The sequence below is a fragment of the Orcinus orca genome, chromosome 6 (genome assembly GCF_937001465.1).
Source record: "Orcinus orca chromosome 6, mOrcOrc1.1, whole genome shotgun sequence".
NCBI classification, from domain to species: Eukaryota; Metazoa; Chordata; class Mammalia; order Artiodactyla; family Delphinidae; genus Orcinus; species Orcinus orca.
Genome location: NC_064564.1, coordinates 6,888,161 through 6,907,174, shown reverse-complemented (window position 1 = coordinate 6,907,174; position 19,014 = coordinate 6,888,161). Strand labels below are relative to the sequence as shown.

Here is a 19,014-nt window from a genome sequence, read left to right as displayed (position 1 = left end):
CACACGCCACGACGCTTCCTGCTGTGGCCCCATCCTGTCCCCCAAGTACGTTCTCTCCTGTGGTGTCCCCGAGATGCTGGCAGCGCTGGGTTATAGTGACAGTGAGCAGCAGCGCCCGGGAAGGGACGCGAGAGATACCTTCTGCCGTGAGGCTGGCCGGCGGGCGAGCGGGGGCTGCGGCCTCTCTGGTTCACCGCCTGCACCATCAGCCGTCCCGTGCAGCTGACGCGGCCCTGCGGGGACAGAGGGGACCGACGGTTAGCGGCCAGCGCCCCAGCACCGCCCCCGTCACCGCCACGGCTGCCCTGGTCTCCACAGGGCGCTCTTCCCCGCAGACCGGCGCGCCGCACCAGCGGGACCCCAGCCTGTCTCTGAAACACGCCCCCCGGGACGTCTTGTGATGATGCCACTTTCAAGGCTACATACCTACTGCGTGGAGCTAACTCTGAAATCAAACCAGATCATTTCACTCTTCTTTTTAGTTCTTAAATGTTCGTGGTATCCCTTCCCAAAACCGCACATTGAAAGGGTGGCCGGCATGAAAAAATAAGCGTTACGTAACAAGCATGCCTGGGGCGACAAGGAGCATGACGACTATGGGACACCCTGTCCCCATAAAGTGAGAATATTTGAGCTTTTAAAACCAGGAGCAGTTAATGCCTGAACCCATGAGGGTCACATGATAAGGGCCTATTCTAATAATGAAAAGCTGTATTTTATAATCTTTAAAAAAAAATTTTTATTTGAAGTATAAAGTCTACAGCCACCCCACCCTGAACACACCTGATCTTGTCTGAAGTCTAGTTCACTTAACAATATTATATTAGTTTCAGGTGTAAAACAGTGAGTCAATAGTTTTATAGATTATACCCCATATAAAGTTATGATAACATCTGGCTACATGCACTGTCTTCTCCCTCAAATTTGTCAACTGGGAATCGGATAAGTGCCGTCTCGGGACACACAGCAACACTTAGAGGGGCCGGGCGACAGGAATCAATGCCCTGTCACTTCGCCTTCTGGTCTGGACTTATCTCTCCCTACGTCCAGCAGAGCAGCAAAGCAGATGGTCTCCTCTGCTCGCTCCTTGCAGGGCCCCGGAGGACGAGCAGGAGGACACCTAAACCCTGACGATGACCGAGAGGGAGTACGCAGGGCAGGAACATGAGACGCAGACTGATTTTTCACCCTCATCCTTGGTGAGTTCTATAGCTCCAGGCTGAAGGGGGCGCTTAGAGTCAAAGTAAAGTTGACCCCTGACCCCCACTGTCACTGCAGGTGGCCAAACAGGTGACCAAAGCAGAGGGGTTCTGTGGGTCCTGAACCGCCTTCTGAGTCCCCCCCTAGAGAGAACGCTGGCGGGGACACGGAGGGGGACCCCACGGCAGGATGCAGGGAGGGGCCCTCGGGGTCTCCCCAAAGCCTGGACCTCTTCAGGCCATAGTCACCAGGAAAGACAAAGACACAGTACCGGTGCGGACGGGAGGGTTAGGAAGGACCCAGGAGCTGTTGTAAACACACAAACTCAAGCGGTCTTGTACCGCGGGACACGCACCTTCCTCCATTGAGGCCACAAGCGCTGCCTTTCCCGAAAATGTCCAAGTATAAAACTTTATGAGGGGAGTTATTTCCACCTTAGATCAACTGTATCTGAAGTTCAGGCCACACGATATGAATTCTCTCACGCTGATCTTACAAACACTTGGGATTCCCTAAAGTAGCTTGAAATCTGTACACCAATTCCATCGAACCCCTCCCGGTCTGTACTTGCTACAGAAAATCTAGATATAACTTGCTTAGAAGAGCCCGTTATAAATTACACAACTGATGTGGCATCACGGCTGGGACACAGAAGACCCATGATTCCTTTTGGAGCTTGAGGACAAGGGATTGTATGTTTTGTTTTCACACAAATAGCTTCCATTGAACTGATGCTATGGTTTCCTTACTATCTGCTTCGCTGCTTCGGCAAATAATTTTAATTTGGAGAGATTAAAAGAGTTACATGATTTGGGTGGATTCTTCCTTGTGGTATAAAACCCAGAGGATCCACCAAGGAAGTGAGTATTAACGAATGATGTATGTAGTTAGATAAAGATAAAAGTTAAATTCAACCTTTAACCTTGAATTTGGGGAAGCAGATAATGGTGCTAAAAAAAAAAAATTCCTCTAACCTGGATTTGAGTTTTGACTTTTTTCCTAAAGCTTTGGGCAAATCCTAAATTTGTTCAAGCCTACATTTCTTCTTTTGTAAAAGGTGGGGCACTATACCTCACAAGGGTGCTGCAAAGATTAAATGATATAATCCATGATGATCTTGTTAGTAGTAAACGTCCTTGATGTCATCATCACTGCTAACTCCGCCGCCACCGCTGCTGGTGCTGTGTTTCTCTGGGTCTGTGACATCAGGTGTGCACATTAAGGTGATTTTTATGGGCCCAGCAGCTTGTCTGACTCCAGTGAAATTTTCCAAGTAGACGTATTTTGCTCGCGGTATGCTCTTACCTTGTTTGGTTCCTTCAGAGGCCTCTTTTAACCAGTGCCCCCCGGCCCCTCAGGGCTCTCAGTGCTGGGATGAGCCCCAGATGCCTGCCCTTGGCTCCTTTGCCCTGGGTTTGTAACCAGCTCTGTCCCTTACAGTGGAAAGACGAGGCAGGCGACATACCCCTAGGTGAGGGTCCTCACCTGTGGAACAGGACCCTGCTGGTCATCCTGCAGGGAGGGGCTCTTATGATGACTGAACGAGTTAACAGGGGTCAAGTACTTGGTGGTGTGTCTGGCACATGCTAAACGCTCAAAATGTTAAATTTTTATAGCACTGGATACAGATGTAACTATAATAACCACCAGATGGATAGGAACTGTTTCGTTCAACACCATTTTTTTCCATATGAATGGAGTTTCCTTCCTTCCCTCCTTCCACCCACCCTCCCTTCCTTCTTTCCTTTTCCTTCCTCTCTCTCTCTCTCTCTTTTTGGTATTAGGATGCAGTTTACTCCAGAGGAAAAGCCAAGTACTCCAAGCGTAGGAGGGAGACTGTGGAGAGCAGACCAACCTTTCCCCACCTCACGCTGGTGCTTGCAGGGCACCACGCACACAGGTACCTCCCAGGTGTCTGACGTCTGCGTCCGAGGCCCAGGAGGAAAGGGGTCCTGCCCAACCCTGAGCACTGCCTGTGCCTGGGATGCACTTCGTCTCCTTTCCCCGCTCCCAAACACACGGTGACAGGTTGGCACGCTGCTCCGTGAAGAGCATACATTTCTAGCACGCTGTTAAGATTGTTACTGCGATTGCTTAGAACCCTACAAATACTGCCCCAGAATCTTCCTTAACTTCCCGAACTTAAGAAAACGGCATATGTTGTCATTTATCACCTTCTTATTCCCACACCATCCTCCACTTTGGAACAGAAAGGGGAAAGGGCCTGGAATTCAGGAGGCAGACCTGTGAGTTTGATAATATACTGACACTGGCGAAATATATTACTAACAACAAGTGAACAGGACTACTTAGAAAGCAACCAAAGTAGCGAGTGGTATAATTCTGACATTTTCAGTCCAGAACCCAGGGAAGTATTTTTGAAAAGACGCCTCCAAAGTGCACGATAGGAAGCTGAGATTTTTAAGTCTGAACGTTTTCTGAGGAAGGTCATCCAAAATGAGCATGCGGTGATTTTAATCCTACAAATGTGCCAGTTAACCCAGTAAAACTGCCGTCACTGCAGGCTCAGGGGTACATTAACGCTGTCTGTTCGCTTTCAACTGTCTCGTTTCATTTTGCTTTATCATTAACACATGAAGGAATAACGGAAGTGAGTGTCTGAAGGGAAGCTTGGAAGGTGCCAGAAAACCTTATAACGTTGAAACACACACAACCAACAAACCAGCCTTTTAAATTGAACTCAGCTGCTCACTGCTTTTCTATTCCAGACAAGTCCTCAGTGTTTAAAGCTACAGCGCAAACCACGCGTTTGAATTCTTAAGGTGGTTCTCTGTTAACCATCCAGCTTGTAATGCGCATCTGAGGCCTCCTGCAAGGCCAGTGATTTATGTGCTACGGACAAAACATCTGCATTTCCCGGTTTATGAAATCTAACTTGCGGCCCGCAGGTCTCAGGGAAGCCCGCCGCTCGCGCACACAATGCAATTGGAGGACGCAGCCAACAGTGCACGACAGCCATTCCAAACCAGAGAGCAGGACGGGGGAACCTAGCAACGCAGCAAAACAGAGTCAAACATTTGTGTTTCCATTCCGCCGTGTCTTCAGGATGGGATTAGAGTCGGACGTAGGCGGAGCCTGTGGCCCTCGGTTCGGCGGCCGCCTGCTGTAACGCGTCACAGGCCCTTATGGTCCCGCTCAACTGCGCGACCATCTCCCGGGAGCTGCCGGGCTGAGGATGCTCCACGGCCAGTGCTTGTCCAGAGCAGTGTGTTCTGTCCCAGGTGGAAACTGCACGCCACCAACAACGTCTAACGTGTTCCTTATGCCCTGAGGACTGACCCAGGTGGAAAATTATTCTATAAACTAACCTGCTGACCGTGTTTTCCTCTTTCCTTGCTTCTCACCCCTTCTGTTGGCTCTCGGGAATTATCTTCCGCTGCTCTGGAGAGCTCGGCCGTCCGTGTTTCATTACCGAACTCATTTTTCCATCAGCCTTTTCCTCTTTCCCTCTGTCACTTCACATCGTGGAGGCCACGGTGCACCAGAAAAGAGATGGAGTTGTCTCCCTCCCAAACCCAAGTCCTTCCATAACGTGGAAAAAAACGAAGGTATCAAAGGGCATCAAGGAAGTAGGGAGCCCAGGTCAGCGGACCCCACGCTATGCTTCTGGGACTAACGTATTTTGAAAAACTTAGCTTTTACTTTTGAGATTTATTTTCAGTGCCTATTTACATCATGCTTCTTTTAAACCGTGTTTTCATTCACAAATTACGAGAACGGCGAAGTCCTTTACTATGTACCGTAGCAGCTGCTTCTGAAGGTGAGACTATGGAGCGTGAAGCATTTCTGTCACGTGTTCCTACAGCAGCAAGCGACGACCTGCAGCACGGAGCAGGGAGAGCAACAGGGCGCGGCTCGTCAGGGCTGAAACGCCACTTCGTTTTCCTAAGTGGGCAGGAAGTTCACTCCAGTTTCTCGGTGATGACTCACAAAACCCACACCTGGCAGGTGTGGACACACCTGCTACCGAAGAGCCGGCCGGAGGAGGAGTCTCACCCCCGCGCGGACATCAACCAGGCGACTCACTCAGAAACTTGCAAGAGCGACTGCCAAGTACCCTAAACACCAAGACTCACAAGCGTGTCAGGCTGAGGCCCAGTGCCCACACTTAGCATGTCCTCAGATGCCCCTCAGGAGCCTCGCCTCAGACGCCTGCCTTTCGGTCATTTCAGTAGGAAAGGAGACGCTTAGTTACGAGAACGCACCCCGTTAATGAGGCTCCTCGGGGGCCCGACCTCGAGAGCCAGCGGGATTCTGGCATCAGGACCTGCCCTGTCCCGGGGCCTCGAGGGCTCTGGGACCCAGGGCGGCCACACCGCTGCCTGCTTGACGCACAGACAGGACGGGCGAGTCTGCTAGAAGAGCCGGGCTTCTGGCGAGCTGAGGTAAACGGCCACTGCTCATTTCTCTGTCTCGCCTCCGAAAGGTAAAGGGCGAAGAACCAGACACGGCGAGCCACGGGGGGCGTGGCCAGGGCTCCGGTGAAGCAGCGGAGCGCACGGCCTGGCACGAGGGCAGCGCCCTGCCGTGGGGGGTCTCCTCCCGGCCGCGGCGTGGCTCCCGCCAGCCCAGCTGTGCACGTGGGCTCTGCAGCTGGGCCCTCCTCCCAGGGCCCCGGCCGCGCAGTCGCAACCGAGCCGCCCCTGCCGGGAACGCCTCTCCCAGGGTGGAGGCTGGAAGTGCCCGCGCCAGCACCGCGCTGGGGAGAGATTCCAGCCCGCACTGACTTCTGGACTCACGGCGCTGAGGGAGGGACACAGCCGGGCTCCACGGCCCCTGCCAGCTCAGGGTGCTGCTCCGAGAAGGGGGACTAGCGTCCTCGAACTTAAACAGTGGCAACAACCTGCGCTTACTGGAAGCCCGTCACATGCCAGGTAAACGAAGCACTCTACATGCATCGTTTAAATTCGTATTATTTTTCTCACTTCATGGACGAGGAAGCGGGCGCAGAGGTTCAGGACTTGCTAAAGGCCACGCGGCCAGAACCCAACTCAGACCTGCCCGGTGCCGGGTGCTGGCTCTGCACCCCGACCTGCACCCCCGACTCTTCCAAATTGTCTCTACGTCTCCACTCCTGGTCTTCGTTGCGTCACTTCCGTCTTCTGACTTTGCCGCTCCTCCTTTTCCATGTTGAACGGGCATCTTCAGCCCTCCTTCACCTGGTTGGTCAGGGGTTTAATAACCATGCAGAGACCGCCACCCTGGAGCCCAGCCGCCTGCCCGCTGCCACCTGCCTGGTCCTTCCCGTTAGAACTTCCCCACATGGAAAGCTACGTCACCTGAAGAGACTAGAAGTAGACTCAAAACTGCAGTGTGACATTTCTCTTGTTCTATCTATAAAACTGCTCACTCCAGTAACAGTTCAAAACATTCACTAGGAAAAACGCCTTGAGGTGGACAGCGGGACCCCAGGAATGGTGAGCACATAAGGAACACAGTGAATTTTCTAGCTCCATAACCCACCCTAGCCTTTCCAGGGCACAAGAGAAATAAAGAACCCAGGGCGAAGAAAAATTCTGGATTTTGTTGAGCACTCCACTACTTTTTTAAGAGGCAGAAAACTGAAAATCGAAATTGGTTAATAGAGTTGTAGTAGTAACATCAAAGATCAAAGATCACAGACCACCATAACAAATGTAATAATAATTAAAAAGTTTGAAATATAACAAGAATTACGAAATGTAACACAGACATGTAAAGTGAGCAAATGCTGTTAGAAAAACAGCAGTGATAGACTTACTCAACACAGGGTTGCCACAAAACTTCAATTTGTAAGAAACGCAATATCTACAAAGTGCAATAAAGATGCAATTAAAAAAAAAGTAGTCAAGGAAACATACTAAAAATATAATTAAAAAAAGAGAAAGTTCCACTTTCGTTCCCTCAAATACAAACAACATGAACACAAATAAGCATTAAAATGTAACTTATTAGTAAAGGTTGTGATTCTGACTTTTTCAAAGGGATGGTCATGTGTTCGTTGATTGAAAAGTTAGAAACTCAAGAAGGCGTTAACTTGGAAACTTTCTTGTCAGTGCAGAGTCGGCTGTCCTGGATCACAGCCTGATTTGTGGGCAATTTCAGTTTCACTCTTACCATCACTGCAGAAATGTATCTTTACATGACAATGTAACCCGAGGACAGTATAACACTGTACAAACTTTCAGAAGTCTGTACGCTTTGCTAAAATTGTTTGTATCGTTTTCTTCATTTTCTAACACTTAATATTTTCTTCAAAAGAAATAATGAAATAGGGCATGATATAAATAGATCAGAGATTTTTTAAAAAGATAAGTTCTGGGCAATCTTCATCAGTTACATAATAAAACTGTTAACTTTATTTTTTAAAAAAGAGTGTTTTTTACCAAACTGGGAAAAGAATTTGAAAAAGAATATATATATGTGTGTAAGTGAATCACTTTGCTGTACAACGGAAACTAACACAACGTTGTAAATCAACTATCGTCTAATATAAAATAAAAAATTTTTTTAAAAGTGCGTCATTTACATGATTTCTGCAGACTTCATAAAATACCCAGTCAGAGGTTGAGCTTGTAAGGCACAAAATCACTTCTTACATATTTCTGTGTACCCAGTATAGCACCTAAAATATACAAGATATTCAATAAAAAAGAATTTGCAGGCTTGAATTGGGAACATGGTACCCAGTAGCTGTCTGTTAAATTCTAAGTAGTCAACCGATTTTTGGACCCTAAATCTAAGGGCAACTACACAACATCTGGGTGTAAACAAACAAAAACCCTGAATGCTGGATGTATGCTCTATCGAAATTATAATTTGTCCACACTTACACATTACTTAAATTCCACTGAATTAGGTGTGTGCGTATTTCTTCTAAACATTTTCCTTTCCGAGTTTTCCTACCACAGCTTATTCATACCCCTCACTCTCCTTTCTCCTGAGAACATAACCCTACCTGCAATCACATGGTTTATGCATTTGTTTACTGGCTTATCTTCTGTCTCGGGACCTCATCCCCTGAAGCACTGCAGCTCCATCACCCACATGACAGGTGTACATATCAGGCTCTCAATAATATTTATGGAAAGAATGCACATCTGCACCGGAATTATTCATGTAGACAAACATCTCACGGAACAGATAAATATTAAGAAAGAATGTTTCTATCCTGGGAAAACACGCTGGATGGAGAACTGGGAAAACAGTTTCAAGTCAAAGAGGCATGACTCCCCGTTAGCCAAGCAGCAGCTCCTCTGCCCGGGAAACCCCACCACCCTGGGCACAGGCCCGAGGCCACCGCGCATCCCCACCTGAGGGCTCGAAGCCATGATCGTGTAATTCCCGTCATCGTCCAGGGTGGAGGCCGCGGTATGCAGAGAGCAGGTCCCGTCAGGGTCGCTCCGGATGCTGTAGTGATCGTTCTTGGGAGAGATCTGCTTCCCATCTTTAAACCAGTAGGTCTGAGGGGGAAGGCAGAGATGAAGGTGAGGCCCTGTGAGTGGAGGGGCACGGGCCGCCCCGAGCTCCCGAGTTAAAGCGTGAGGCAGGACGTCAGGGCAGGACCTTGGCTTCTGAGGGAAAAGGGTAGGTGGCAAGCAAGTTGAATTCTATCTCAGTTTTAGAAATTACACAGCCGCTTTTTATTTTTAAAGAGACGTCTGTAAGCAGGCATTTACATTCATCCACTATGTACATGAAGGACAGTGATGGTTTCAGCACTGGCGCCCAGTTTGCTTTTTGCTTCTATTTCAAGTGTCCTGAATGAAAATGTATTACTTGTAAAGGTAAGAAGGTTATTGTAGACAACAAAACCAGAACCTAAACCCCAGCGATTCCTTGGAATCGTGTCAAACAGAACAGGGTGTGAGGAGCTGGGGCAGGTGAGGGGGGTGATGGGGGAACCCTATCACTTTAATTCCCAGCCGAGGGGCACAGGACGGAGGGTTACAGTTCCTCAGCTCCACTACGTTAAAGAAAACACAGTAGTATTGAAATGTATAATCATTTTCAAATAACATTTTAACTTGGGGTGATGGAAAATTAAATGTGAGAAATAAAGTAAAAATCTTGACTAAATAAGAAAATTCTAAATGGTCAAACGAGCTCTTCTACGGGTCGTCCTTCCCTCCCTCACCTCTAAGCAAGATCCTGGGTCCGTGGGTCTCTCATGGTTTGGTTATTATTTCTGACTTGATCATGAACTGCACAGCTGAAGACGGGCCACAGTTTGGGTCATAGAGCCGGCAGCCCTAACACAGCCAGGACGCTGCACTGGCCCCTCCACGCTTGCCATCGGGAGGGAAATACATCCTCCCTTTTCAAACCATGGCAGGTTCTTTGTGGTCACTTTTGTTCCTTGCAACCAAAAGCATTCCTGATTCCCAACAGAAGAAACTTAGTTCAGAGCCTGCAGTTTTAAAATGAAATTCTTCCTGCATGTAAATCAATATGTCAGTTGAGACCACAGCTGGCCTTCCAATTCCACTCCCTGTCAAAGCCTCTGAATCTGAAAGATCTTTCCTGAAACCTCCATGTCTAAGATAGGGAACGGCTACAAACAGACGGCAGGAGATAAGTGCAAGAACAATCAGGGTCTGACCGCTGCAGCTTTTCCTACCCTTAGCTTTCAATCAGTTCGTTTATAGGAACTATATTATTAATCTCCAGAACCTAAAAGTTCACCATCAAATAGACTAATAACTTTCAGTTCTAAAAGTTAAGTTACATAAGGCGTGATACTTTGTAATTATCATACTCTTAGTGGTTGGATTATTTCCAATGGAACAAAGAAGCTGTGATTAGTACATAATTCCTCCCTTTTGCATTCTTGCCTCTATGCCAGTTCTTTAGAATATTTTTCTCCTTTTTTTTTTTTTTGCAGTATGCGGGCCTCTCACTGTTGTGGCCTCTCCCGTTGCGGAGCACAGGCTCAGCGGCCATGGCTCACGGGCCCAGCTGCTCCGCGGCATGTGGGATCTTCCCGGACCAGGGCACGAACTCGTGTCCCCTGCATCAGCAGACGGACTCTCAACCGCTGCGCCAACAGGGAAGCCCTATTTCTCTCCTTTAATCATATTTTTCACCTCTATTGTACTTGGAATCCAACTTTCAAATGAGATTAAGAGACAGTTCCAAAACTTTACCAAGACTGCTAAAACACAGGGCAGGAAGGGTACAAGAGATGAAAACAGGGTGAACTAGAAATTCTCTTCCATCTTCTCATATCTCAATGGAACAAGCATGTCAAGGGCAGAATAAAAAAATTAAAAAAAAAACCCATAAGCTAAAAAAATATATATTTTTAAACACGATGAGTATTCCATACGCCAACAATCCTAATGTAATTGCTAGAACACGTGCAGGAGAAACAGGTTTCAATAAAGCAGGGAGGGAAGAAAAAGAATGGCAGCCAGGAAAACAGAAGAACATCTAACCGGAGAAAGCTCTGGAAAATCAACCTCCTAACGGCCGTGAAACATACAAGGTTGTAGGAGAACAAGAGTCACGTTAAAACAAAAGCCCGCCTCTCGGGCGAACGTGACGTTCAGAACAGGATTCAGCGATCCTAGAACCCCATCAGTAACCGTGCCTTGAGTAAGGCTGGAAAAGGACGTGGGGTTCTTTTTGTGACTATTTTGGAAGTTCATGATATAATTATGAGTTCCACTCATAAGCTGCATGTTTATTTTTAATACATGCATTTGATATGTTTGTGAACACACACCAATGATCCAATGATGTCAAGATAATACAGACGTGGGTTCTCTAACAACAGTTGATTTGTGAAGTCTCATTAGGAGGTGGCAATGGCTCTGAAAATACAAAGCTAATTTTTTTGGTCTATCTTTTTCTGACTGTGGGGCTGGGATTCGGTTTTAGGGAAAGAGTACGGTGGTAAAACTTTCCTTACTGTGAGAACAGAACAACGGAGGGAGCCCAGAGCACGAGCCCCTCACAGTTTCAGGTGTGGTCCCGGCCCGGCCCCTGCTCCTGTCTCACTCGGTCTCATTCCAGCTCTTTCACACCAGCCCCTGTTAAAATGTTAATTTCAGGGAGTACAGTTTTCATTTTTGCATGCTTATTTTACGTGTGCCTTGTCTCTGGTCCTATTCTTTCAGTAAAGTGTCTATTCCTTTTAGAATTGTTTCCATCACTTTAAACACAGTAATTTCAGAGGAGTCCCCTCAAGACGGCTCTATCCTGTGTGGCACCGTGGCTTCTGTTCTCCCGTTTCTTTTGCTGTGGACCCTGTTTGCTCGCAGGGTCTGTGAGTTTTTCTTGTGAACTCACTTTTTCCCCCTCCTGCCCTGTAGATGTCTGACAGGCCCCAGCGTGGAAGTCTTTTATGGGGCAATTTGCTTCTGCCAGAAACCTTAGGATTATAAACATCCTGGACTAAATTTCGTATTAATTTCTCAGCTTTGGGCTCTGTATCCTGTGAGAGTGTGAATCTGGAGTTTCAGCTTCTCATGGGTGCCTCTTTTATTCTCTTCTCTCAAGTTCTAGGGAAAAGTGTAGTCCTGTTTGCCACTTTGCGGGGCCAGTGAGCAGTGATTCCAGTCTCTCCTTAAAGAGAGGGCCACCCTCCCTCCTTCCAGCATCCCCACGTGCTTGCAGGAACAGGGCTCCGGCCAGGCCGGCCTCATCCTCGGTACCAGAAGCTTCTCGGAGGACCCTTTCTCACAGTATTCCTGCTTCCACCGCCTCTGTAAACACAGGAGGCCTTGGTTTTGTAGACTAAAGATCTGCAGTTTCCATCACCTGTGGTAGCTTTATTCCTCTGTCTGGTACAGAGCACGGGCGGATTCAAGTTCAAGCCTGGCCACTCACAGCTTTCTGACCCGGGGAAAGTTCATTAACCCCCCTGAGCTCAGCCCGGTCGTCTGCAATTTGGGTGTAACAATGGCAACATCGTATGAGTAAATGATGTGGGTTATGAAAGGCTCCTTGTCCATTATTCTACTATTCTATTCTGTCCTGTCCTGTTCTACTCTTCTACCCTTGCTGGTTTCCAGTGCCTCCTGAGGACGGCCCTGAACTCGAGCGTTTTACATCACGGGTACTGAGAAGCTTAGCCTGCACCTGTTCCCCCTAACGCTGCAATGGCGTGTGGCATGCTGGGAGCCAAACTCATCCTTGGGGAACACAACTCTTAAGAAGCCTTGTTGCAGCTCACCTTTGGCTTTGGATTCCCGGTCACTCTGCAAGTGAAGGTCACGGGCATCCCCTCAAAGATCTTGAAATGCTTCAGCTTCGTCTCGAAGAATGGGGCCACTCCACTCTCCACAGACGCGTCCCCACAGGGAGCCTCTTCCCCTGACTCCTCCACAGGGGACCTTTCCAGCCTGTACTCGATTTCACTGATGAGCCTCTGCTCACAGCTGGAGACTTTGTACTCCTGAATCAGAGAGAAGGGTCACGTCACCGACCTCGGTCCACGCGGTACCAAGTCCCCCAAGGCCCACGTCTTATCCCCTCTCCAGTAAGGCGCCCAGAAGACAGTGATGTTTTTACCACAGAGCTAAAAAAAGGAGCCTGTGCCCAATTCAACTCCATATAAAACAAAGAACATCTGGAAGTAAGTATGTACGATATTTCAGACTGTCCTCAAGTCCTATGATCCAAAAAAAAACCAAACCAACTATGAAGATGAATTTCCTTCTCTCTTCTCTTGGGGTGGGGAGAAGAAAGAAAAAGGCAACAGTCATTCCTAAACCATTCATAAACAGGAAACATGACGGCACACTGCTTCCTCCGTCTGGTGGGGCACTTGCTCAGAAGGGCAGCCGCACAGGCGGGGGGCAGCTGCAAGGTCACTCGGTCTCCCAGCAAACGAGTGATGGAGAAATGGTACCACAATCCCTCCTAACAACCCTCGCCACACAGCCTCGGGCTCTCCCTCAGCTCTGCAGCTCTGAGCAGCCATTCTCCTCCCGAGGACTGACGGTCCGTCAAATGTTTGGTGAAAAACACAGGAGCAGAGCAAAGTCCCCGTCACCATCCTCTGGTGGTGAAGGGGGAGCCTGCAGATCTCTTGCTGACAAAGTACAGTAAAGACAAGGCAGCCCATTATGAGATATTCTCTATTTAATATTAAATGAAAGGTTGTTTTAACGAGGTTTTCCCTTAAGGTACTCAACCTTCACAAAACAGTCTGTTGCCTTGAAGGAAGAAATTCAACAGTATGAATAAAACTGCAAAAAATACACAAGTTGTTTTGTCTAAATAGTATCAAATCAGTCAGTTTAAGAATTAGCTCTTTTTCCCCCTACAAAGGTTTAACAAATGAGAAACTTTTCACAATTTAAAATTCAGAGTAGCCACAAAGGACAGAATCAAATTCAAGTTTGTAAATAAATGACACGAAAATCACACCGCAGTTAATTCTGTCCATCTGATATTAAATGAAAATAGACACTGGTCGGAGTACTTATAGTTAACGTGTGGCAGTTAACTATATACACAGGTAAACGAGGAAGAACAGAAGAAACAGATACAGGGAAAGACTGGGAAGAAAAGAAAGGTGAAAGCGTGACCTTTTGACCATCCAGAGGACTCCCTACAGAAGCATGAGGAGACCCAGGGTCCTGTAATGGCAGAAAAAAAAGAAGTGAAGCCCAGTACAGAACAGCAAGAATCTCACAAGATTTGCAGCCTTAAGCGAAGCTGTGTGGCAGCGATATTTAACACAGAGAACCTTTCAGGTTTTGAAGGCTGATCCATTTCTTAAGAGACACGAGAAAGAGTTTACTTGATCCTTTAAACTTGTGTTACAAAGCTTTCTTTTATCTCAGAACTACATCTGGAGACTCCAAACAGAAGCAGTGGAGATTATAAAACAGTTTATTTACATCAAATCCATGAAGTGACTTATTTTGTGGTGTTAACAGGGGAACAAAATGTTAGCATTTTAGGTTCTCTGCTGATTAGTGCTTTATAACTACATCCGTGGAGGAAAACAGAGTCTTTTCTGTACATAGGTATTTTACCTGGACGAGATATTAAGAACATAATTGGAAACAGTCACTAGTGATTTCAGACAATGTCAGTGAACATATGTTCCTCCACACAAACCTATTCTGCATTACAGCCCAGGACAGGAAAAAACAGAAAGATACTTGAAAGGAGAGAAACAAATCGATAAGAAGATAAAACGAACAGGTGTCATCAACCGAAATAAATCCCATCACTCACTCAGCACAGTACGTGCTCAGTAAACGCTGGCTGGGAGGCTGACCCGATGACAATGCTCCTTCCTCTGACCCGCCCTCTGCTCTCCACAGAGCTGACCCCAAGACTGTCCGTAAGGAGGGCAGGGAGAGGGGACAGGGTAATCTGCTTCCCTGGGGAGCCAGGAGGAACGGGGTACCTGGCTGGACGCCTCCTCTTCAGGCTCCTGGACGTTGAAGACGGTCGCGCTGTCGGCACCCAGCAGCCGCCGTGCCATCCTTTCCTCGTACGTCAACCTCTAGACGAAGCAAGTCACAGAAATCAGAAAAACCACAATGCTGCCACACCTTAGGAAAAAGAGCTGAAAAAGCAAACACGCTGGCCGTTCTCTGCAACTGCTCCCTCTCCGCCTTGACGCCCGTACGCACAGGAGTCCTCTCCTCCCCTTGTTCAGCTGCTCTCCCCGGCCCTTCTGGTCCTGACCCTGGGTTGGGAGGTGGGATGACCCATCCTGAGAGCCACCAACTGACAGAGCACAGACTGAGCAACAGGGGAGAAGTCACCTAAAAGTACGAGGCATATATTTACCCCTGACGATAAACATAGAGAAAAAAGATACTGAAACAGCAAAATGTTCTTTTTACAGGAAATGTTATTTTCATAGCCATCCACAGGCTTCAGAACTGCCTGATGAGGGAGTTTCAGGCCAGCGGGCAGTGACGGTCCTCTCTGCTTTGACAGCACTTCCCAGGGGCTGGGTATCCGAGGTGAACACAAGCACATGCAATAACCCACAAAGGATGACTACACACGTGGACTTGGCAGAGGGGCCGTGAAAGATGCCTGCTGAGCTGATACCCACGGCTCACGAGCCTACTTGGGGAGACTGTCTGCAAAGAGGGCGGTGAGGCTTCTGCACCGACCGGCCGGCGCTTTGGGCCAAACACGAGAGAAACGTCCACGTTCGTGTTCTGTCTGCTGGGCGGATGGCCGCTCTTGAGCGCTGGCTCTAATATGACCATCGGCCCATCGGGGGCATTTTAAAAACACGCATTTGATTCAAGATAGAGAGTAACTAGTACGGCAGAATCCAAAAAAACCCCCCAAAACAAAAAAAAAAACCCCAAAATCCTGCACAAGTTATTTCAGATAAACTTCCAAACTCGTGAATCTAGACACAGATTCTACTGGAAACGATCTCATCAGGAAAATATGTTGGGTAAACTGCTGACTTCCAGCAATTGCTGGTTCCAGTCCCAGCGGAGACCGGGAAGAGAAATAAGACAAGTGCCAGACGACAAAAGACCTGAAGTTCCACTTATTTCATTTCGTAAAGAAGGGGCCGAGGATGAGAAGAGGCAGGGGCAGTGTCTGCTGCACGGAATGTCTCGTACAGTAAGGTGCTGTTTAATTTTCTCACGTGTGTTAAAAAATCATTAATTCAGTTTTCAGAGAGAGTTTTAAATACATGCTCTCTTAAAAGCCTTCCTAACCTCTGCAGGGACGACTACAGCAGCATCCCAGCAAGGACTGGAGCGATGCCACCCCGTCCCTTTGGAGCAGAAGCATCGTGTGACACCCAGGCCTCCACCAGATGTACCTGCTCCCACCAGGAAGCAAAGTCACTTCATAGCTTTGTTTCTAAACTACTACGCCGTTTGGACAGACGAGCTCTAAGAAGCCAGAAATAAGTATGGAATGATGTGCAACATCAGGAAAAAGCTATTTCAGGGTCTCATTTTCTAAGAAAGGAAACCTTACTTTTCTTGTCTTTTTTAAACTCTCAAATGTGGAAATCTATGGAAAATACTGGAAATGTCATTCACTGCTAAACAGACAAATACCAAAAATATATATTTATACGTGAGACACATGATATATATATAACAAAAATAAATACACGTAGTATGACGTAAGGGCTTATAGAAGTCTTACTTTTTAACCAAGAGTTAGTCCATAAGGAATATTTAAACAAACAACCAAAAAAAAAAGAAAAAGAAAAAAAAAAAACCTGGAGAGATGCCTTTACCTGGATTGAAAAAGTTCCCTTAAGTATTTGTTTTAATCTATCAAAGGCTCTGGTTGACAGAGCCAGGGCAAACTTCCAGAATATGTACACTTACACGTGCAACCACTTATTTCAGGGAGAATGTATTTTCCCTTGGTGAAAATCTTCTCTTCGACATCACTCACCAACACAGGAACTCATTAGCATTTTAATCTTCCTGAGCTCAGGTCAGGATCCTGATAATTAAAGCCAGCATCCAACACCCTCCTCTAGTCACCATCTTCCCGGGCAGATGCGGCCTGTGCTCACATTCTTATCCATCAACGCTTGATAATTACAACTCCTAGAAAACTTAATTAGTACAGAGACTCTCTCTCCTGAAAAAGGTGTGTGAGGGAGATTTTATACAAAGAGGCCCTTTTCTGCTTCTACTTAAGAGCTGGGCAAATTTCCCCATAATAAAGCACAAAAGGCTCCTTTCCCCTACCTGAGATCTCCTTTGCTAGACTTGCTTTTCCTGTCCCCTTGAAGTACTCTGACGTGATAAGAAAAGGGTCAGTAACCCCCAAAACCGAACAAAAAAGACTGGCAAGGAAACACTAGGTCCACTGGAGGAAACATCTGTCCACACTGTCACCAGAGCTACTCTGGTCGACTTCACAATTCTGCAGCCTTGAAACAGAATTACTATTTTCTCCTTGAGCTGAACTGTCCTGCCCTGACAGACTAGAACGAGGATGGGAAGCAAGGCTCCTCTTTCAGGTGACGGAATCCGTGTCTCCTAACACTCTAGACTCCAGCCATGGTCTCCTAAGGAAAGATGCTTTTTGTGCAGAAGCATTGCAGGGCCTGGAATCCAAATTCTGCTTCTGGAACTTTAATTCCGATTCACTGCTTCCGGCAGAGACAGGTCACCGGGGGGCATGGCTCTCCCCACGCCTACCCCTCCAGCGGGATTTGTTCCTTTTTCTCTGTAAGGTCGCAGGTCCTCACTGCCCTACCCCGGCCTCACCCTCAGTCCTTCCTCCCTCCCTTCCCTCCAACCTGCTGTGACGCCCCAGGAATGGTCCATGACAGGAGGCAGCAGAAAGCAGCCTTCTCCCCTCCCCACTTCCCGGACCCAAGCCTCACCACGCAGAGCAACGTGGGGGCTCGGGGTACCGGGCCAGCGGTGAGGACGCGACTCGGGACCCTAGGCCTGGGGGAGGGGGAAGGGCTCGGGGGCAGCTCCAGACCCCGCCCACCCCAGCACACCCCGCCCTGTACCGGCTGCCCGTTGTTCAGCAGGTCCTCCTTGAAGCGCAACTTCCGCTCCAGGTCCTGGATGACGGCATCCTTCGAGCCCTGGATCTCCTCGTCCGAGGCGATGCGGGCAGTTCTGCTGGCCTTCTTGGGAAATCCCCTGTGGGCAAGCACACAGCGCGGTCAGGGTCACGGTCAGGGTCAGGGTCGCACCCCCCCCCCCCCCGCCCCAGCACCACCCATCCTGACGGCCACGCCCGTCCCCCTGGGTGTGGGACCAGTGACACTGACGGGAACCGGTCCCCAGAGAAAGTCCGTACACCCAGGGCGCACCCGCCGGGGTGAGATGAGGGCCAAGGCCGGGGAAGCGGCAACAAATACGTGCCACTGTTTATACCCAGACCTGGGTTTCCACCGTGTTAGGTCTGTGACTTTGCGCAAGCTTCCCAGCACGTGTCATAAACAGGTGTAACAACACCCACCACCACATGAGACCATCAGAGGGTTTCAGGAAGAACAGACTTCTGCATCCTTCCCTCAACTCAGCCCCCTGGTCCTCTGCCGCCAGTTCATTCTGCATCAGTGCCCCGCCCGCCCTGAGCAACCGTGAAGCCTGCCCTCTCCGCCCTCCTCTTCTGTCCTGGTCTGGCTGGGCTGCAGGGTGCAGGCCTGACTGGTGGACTGAAGCCATGTGCTGCCTAGTTTACTTCTTCCTCCCTCACAGGGCTGTGGGTAAAGATGAGTGAGAAACGAACACCGTCCAACAGTGGAAAAGAAGGATGCGTATCACCAAAGGTAAATTTCAAAGATATAATGTCAAGGTTAAAAAAGAGCAAGTTAGAGAAGAATGCACACAATACACTTTCAGGTGGGACGTGTGAGGATGCAGGTGGGCAGGGTCACAGGGGGGAGGTGTGAGGATGCAGGTGGGCGGAGTCACAGGGGGAGGTGTGAGGATGCAGGTGGGCAGGGTCACAGGTAGGACGTGTGAGGATGCAGGTGGGCAGGGTCACAGGTGGGACGTGTGAGGATGCAGGCGGGCAGGGTCACAGGGGGGAGGTGTGAGGATGCAGGTGGGCAGAGTCACGGGTGGGAGGTGTGGGGATGCAGGTGGGCATCACAGCAAAAAGGGTGAAGAGGCCAGCATCGCCCTTTACAGAAAGACTGGGCCAGTTAGCCAATGGCTCGTGCTTCCACCTCCTCCTCCGTAAAGTGCAAAATGTGGGAACTAAAGGCACAGGTCTCCCAGGATTATGGGGAAAACCAGGGCCTGCAGGAGGGGCTCTGGGGCAGTTGACAGAGACCACCCTACAGGGCGGCGGATCATGGAGGGACTGGCCAAGGGAGGCCGGGGGGAGTGAAGAGGACCCCAGGATGCTGAGCAGAGCCCC

At 48.7% G+C, this 19,014-nt stretch overlaps 2 protein-coding genes across 7 annotated transcripts in view; one reads left to right on the top strand and one right to left on the bottom strand.

Annotated features, from left to right (window-relative positions):
* Nucleotides 1-7,719, top strand: part of CBR4 (carbonyl reductase 4) — a 93,689-nt gene extending 85,970 nt beyond the window's left edge. The window contains exon 5 of the mRNA XM_033403546.2: nt 2,985-7,719. Coding sequence (XP_033259437.1) covers nt 2,985-3,028 — 44 coding nt within the window. The 3' untranslated portion in view covers nt 3,029-7,719. The remainder of the gene's footprint in view (nt 1-2,984) is intronic.
* Nucleotides 1-19,014, bottom strand: part of PALLD (palladin, cytoskeletal associated protein) — a 276,660-nt gene that overhangs the window by 12,547 nt on the left and 245,099 nt on the right. For 4 of the 6 annotated variants that reach the window (XM_049711349.1, XM_004278660.3, XM_049711352.1 and 1 more), the window contains 6 exons: nt 17,648-17,783; nt 14,573-14,671; nt 13,740-13,790; nt 12,380-12,601; nt 8,514-8,663; nt 139-233 (listed from right to left, as the gene is read on the bottom strand). In XM_049711349.1, coding sequence (XP_049567306.1) covers nt 139-233; nt 8,514-8,663; nt 12,380-12,601; nt 13,740-13,790; nt 14,573-14,671; nt 17,648-17,783 — 753 coding nt within the window. The remainder of the gene's footprint in view (nt 1-138; nt 234-8,513; nt 8,664-12,379; nt 12,602-13,739; nt 13,791-14,572; nt 14,672-17,647; nt 17,784-19,014) is intronic. The other 2 variants (XM_049711351.1, XM_049711350.1) reach the window with 1 other exon arrangement.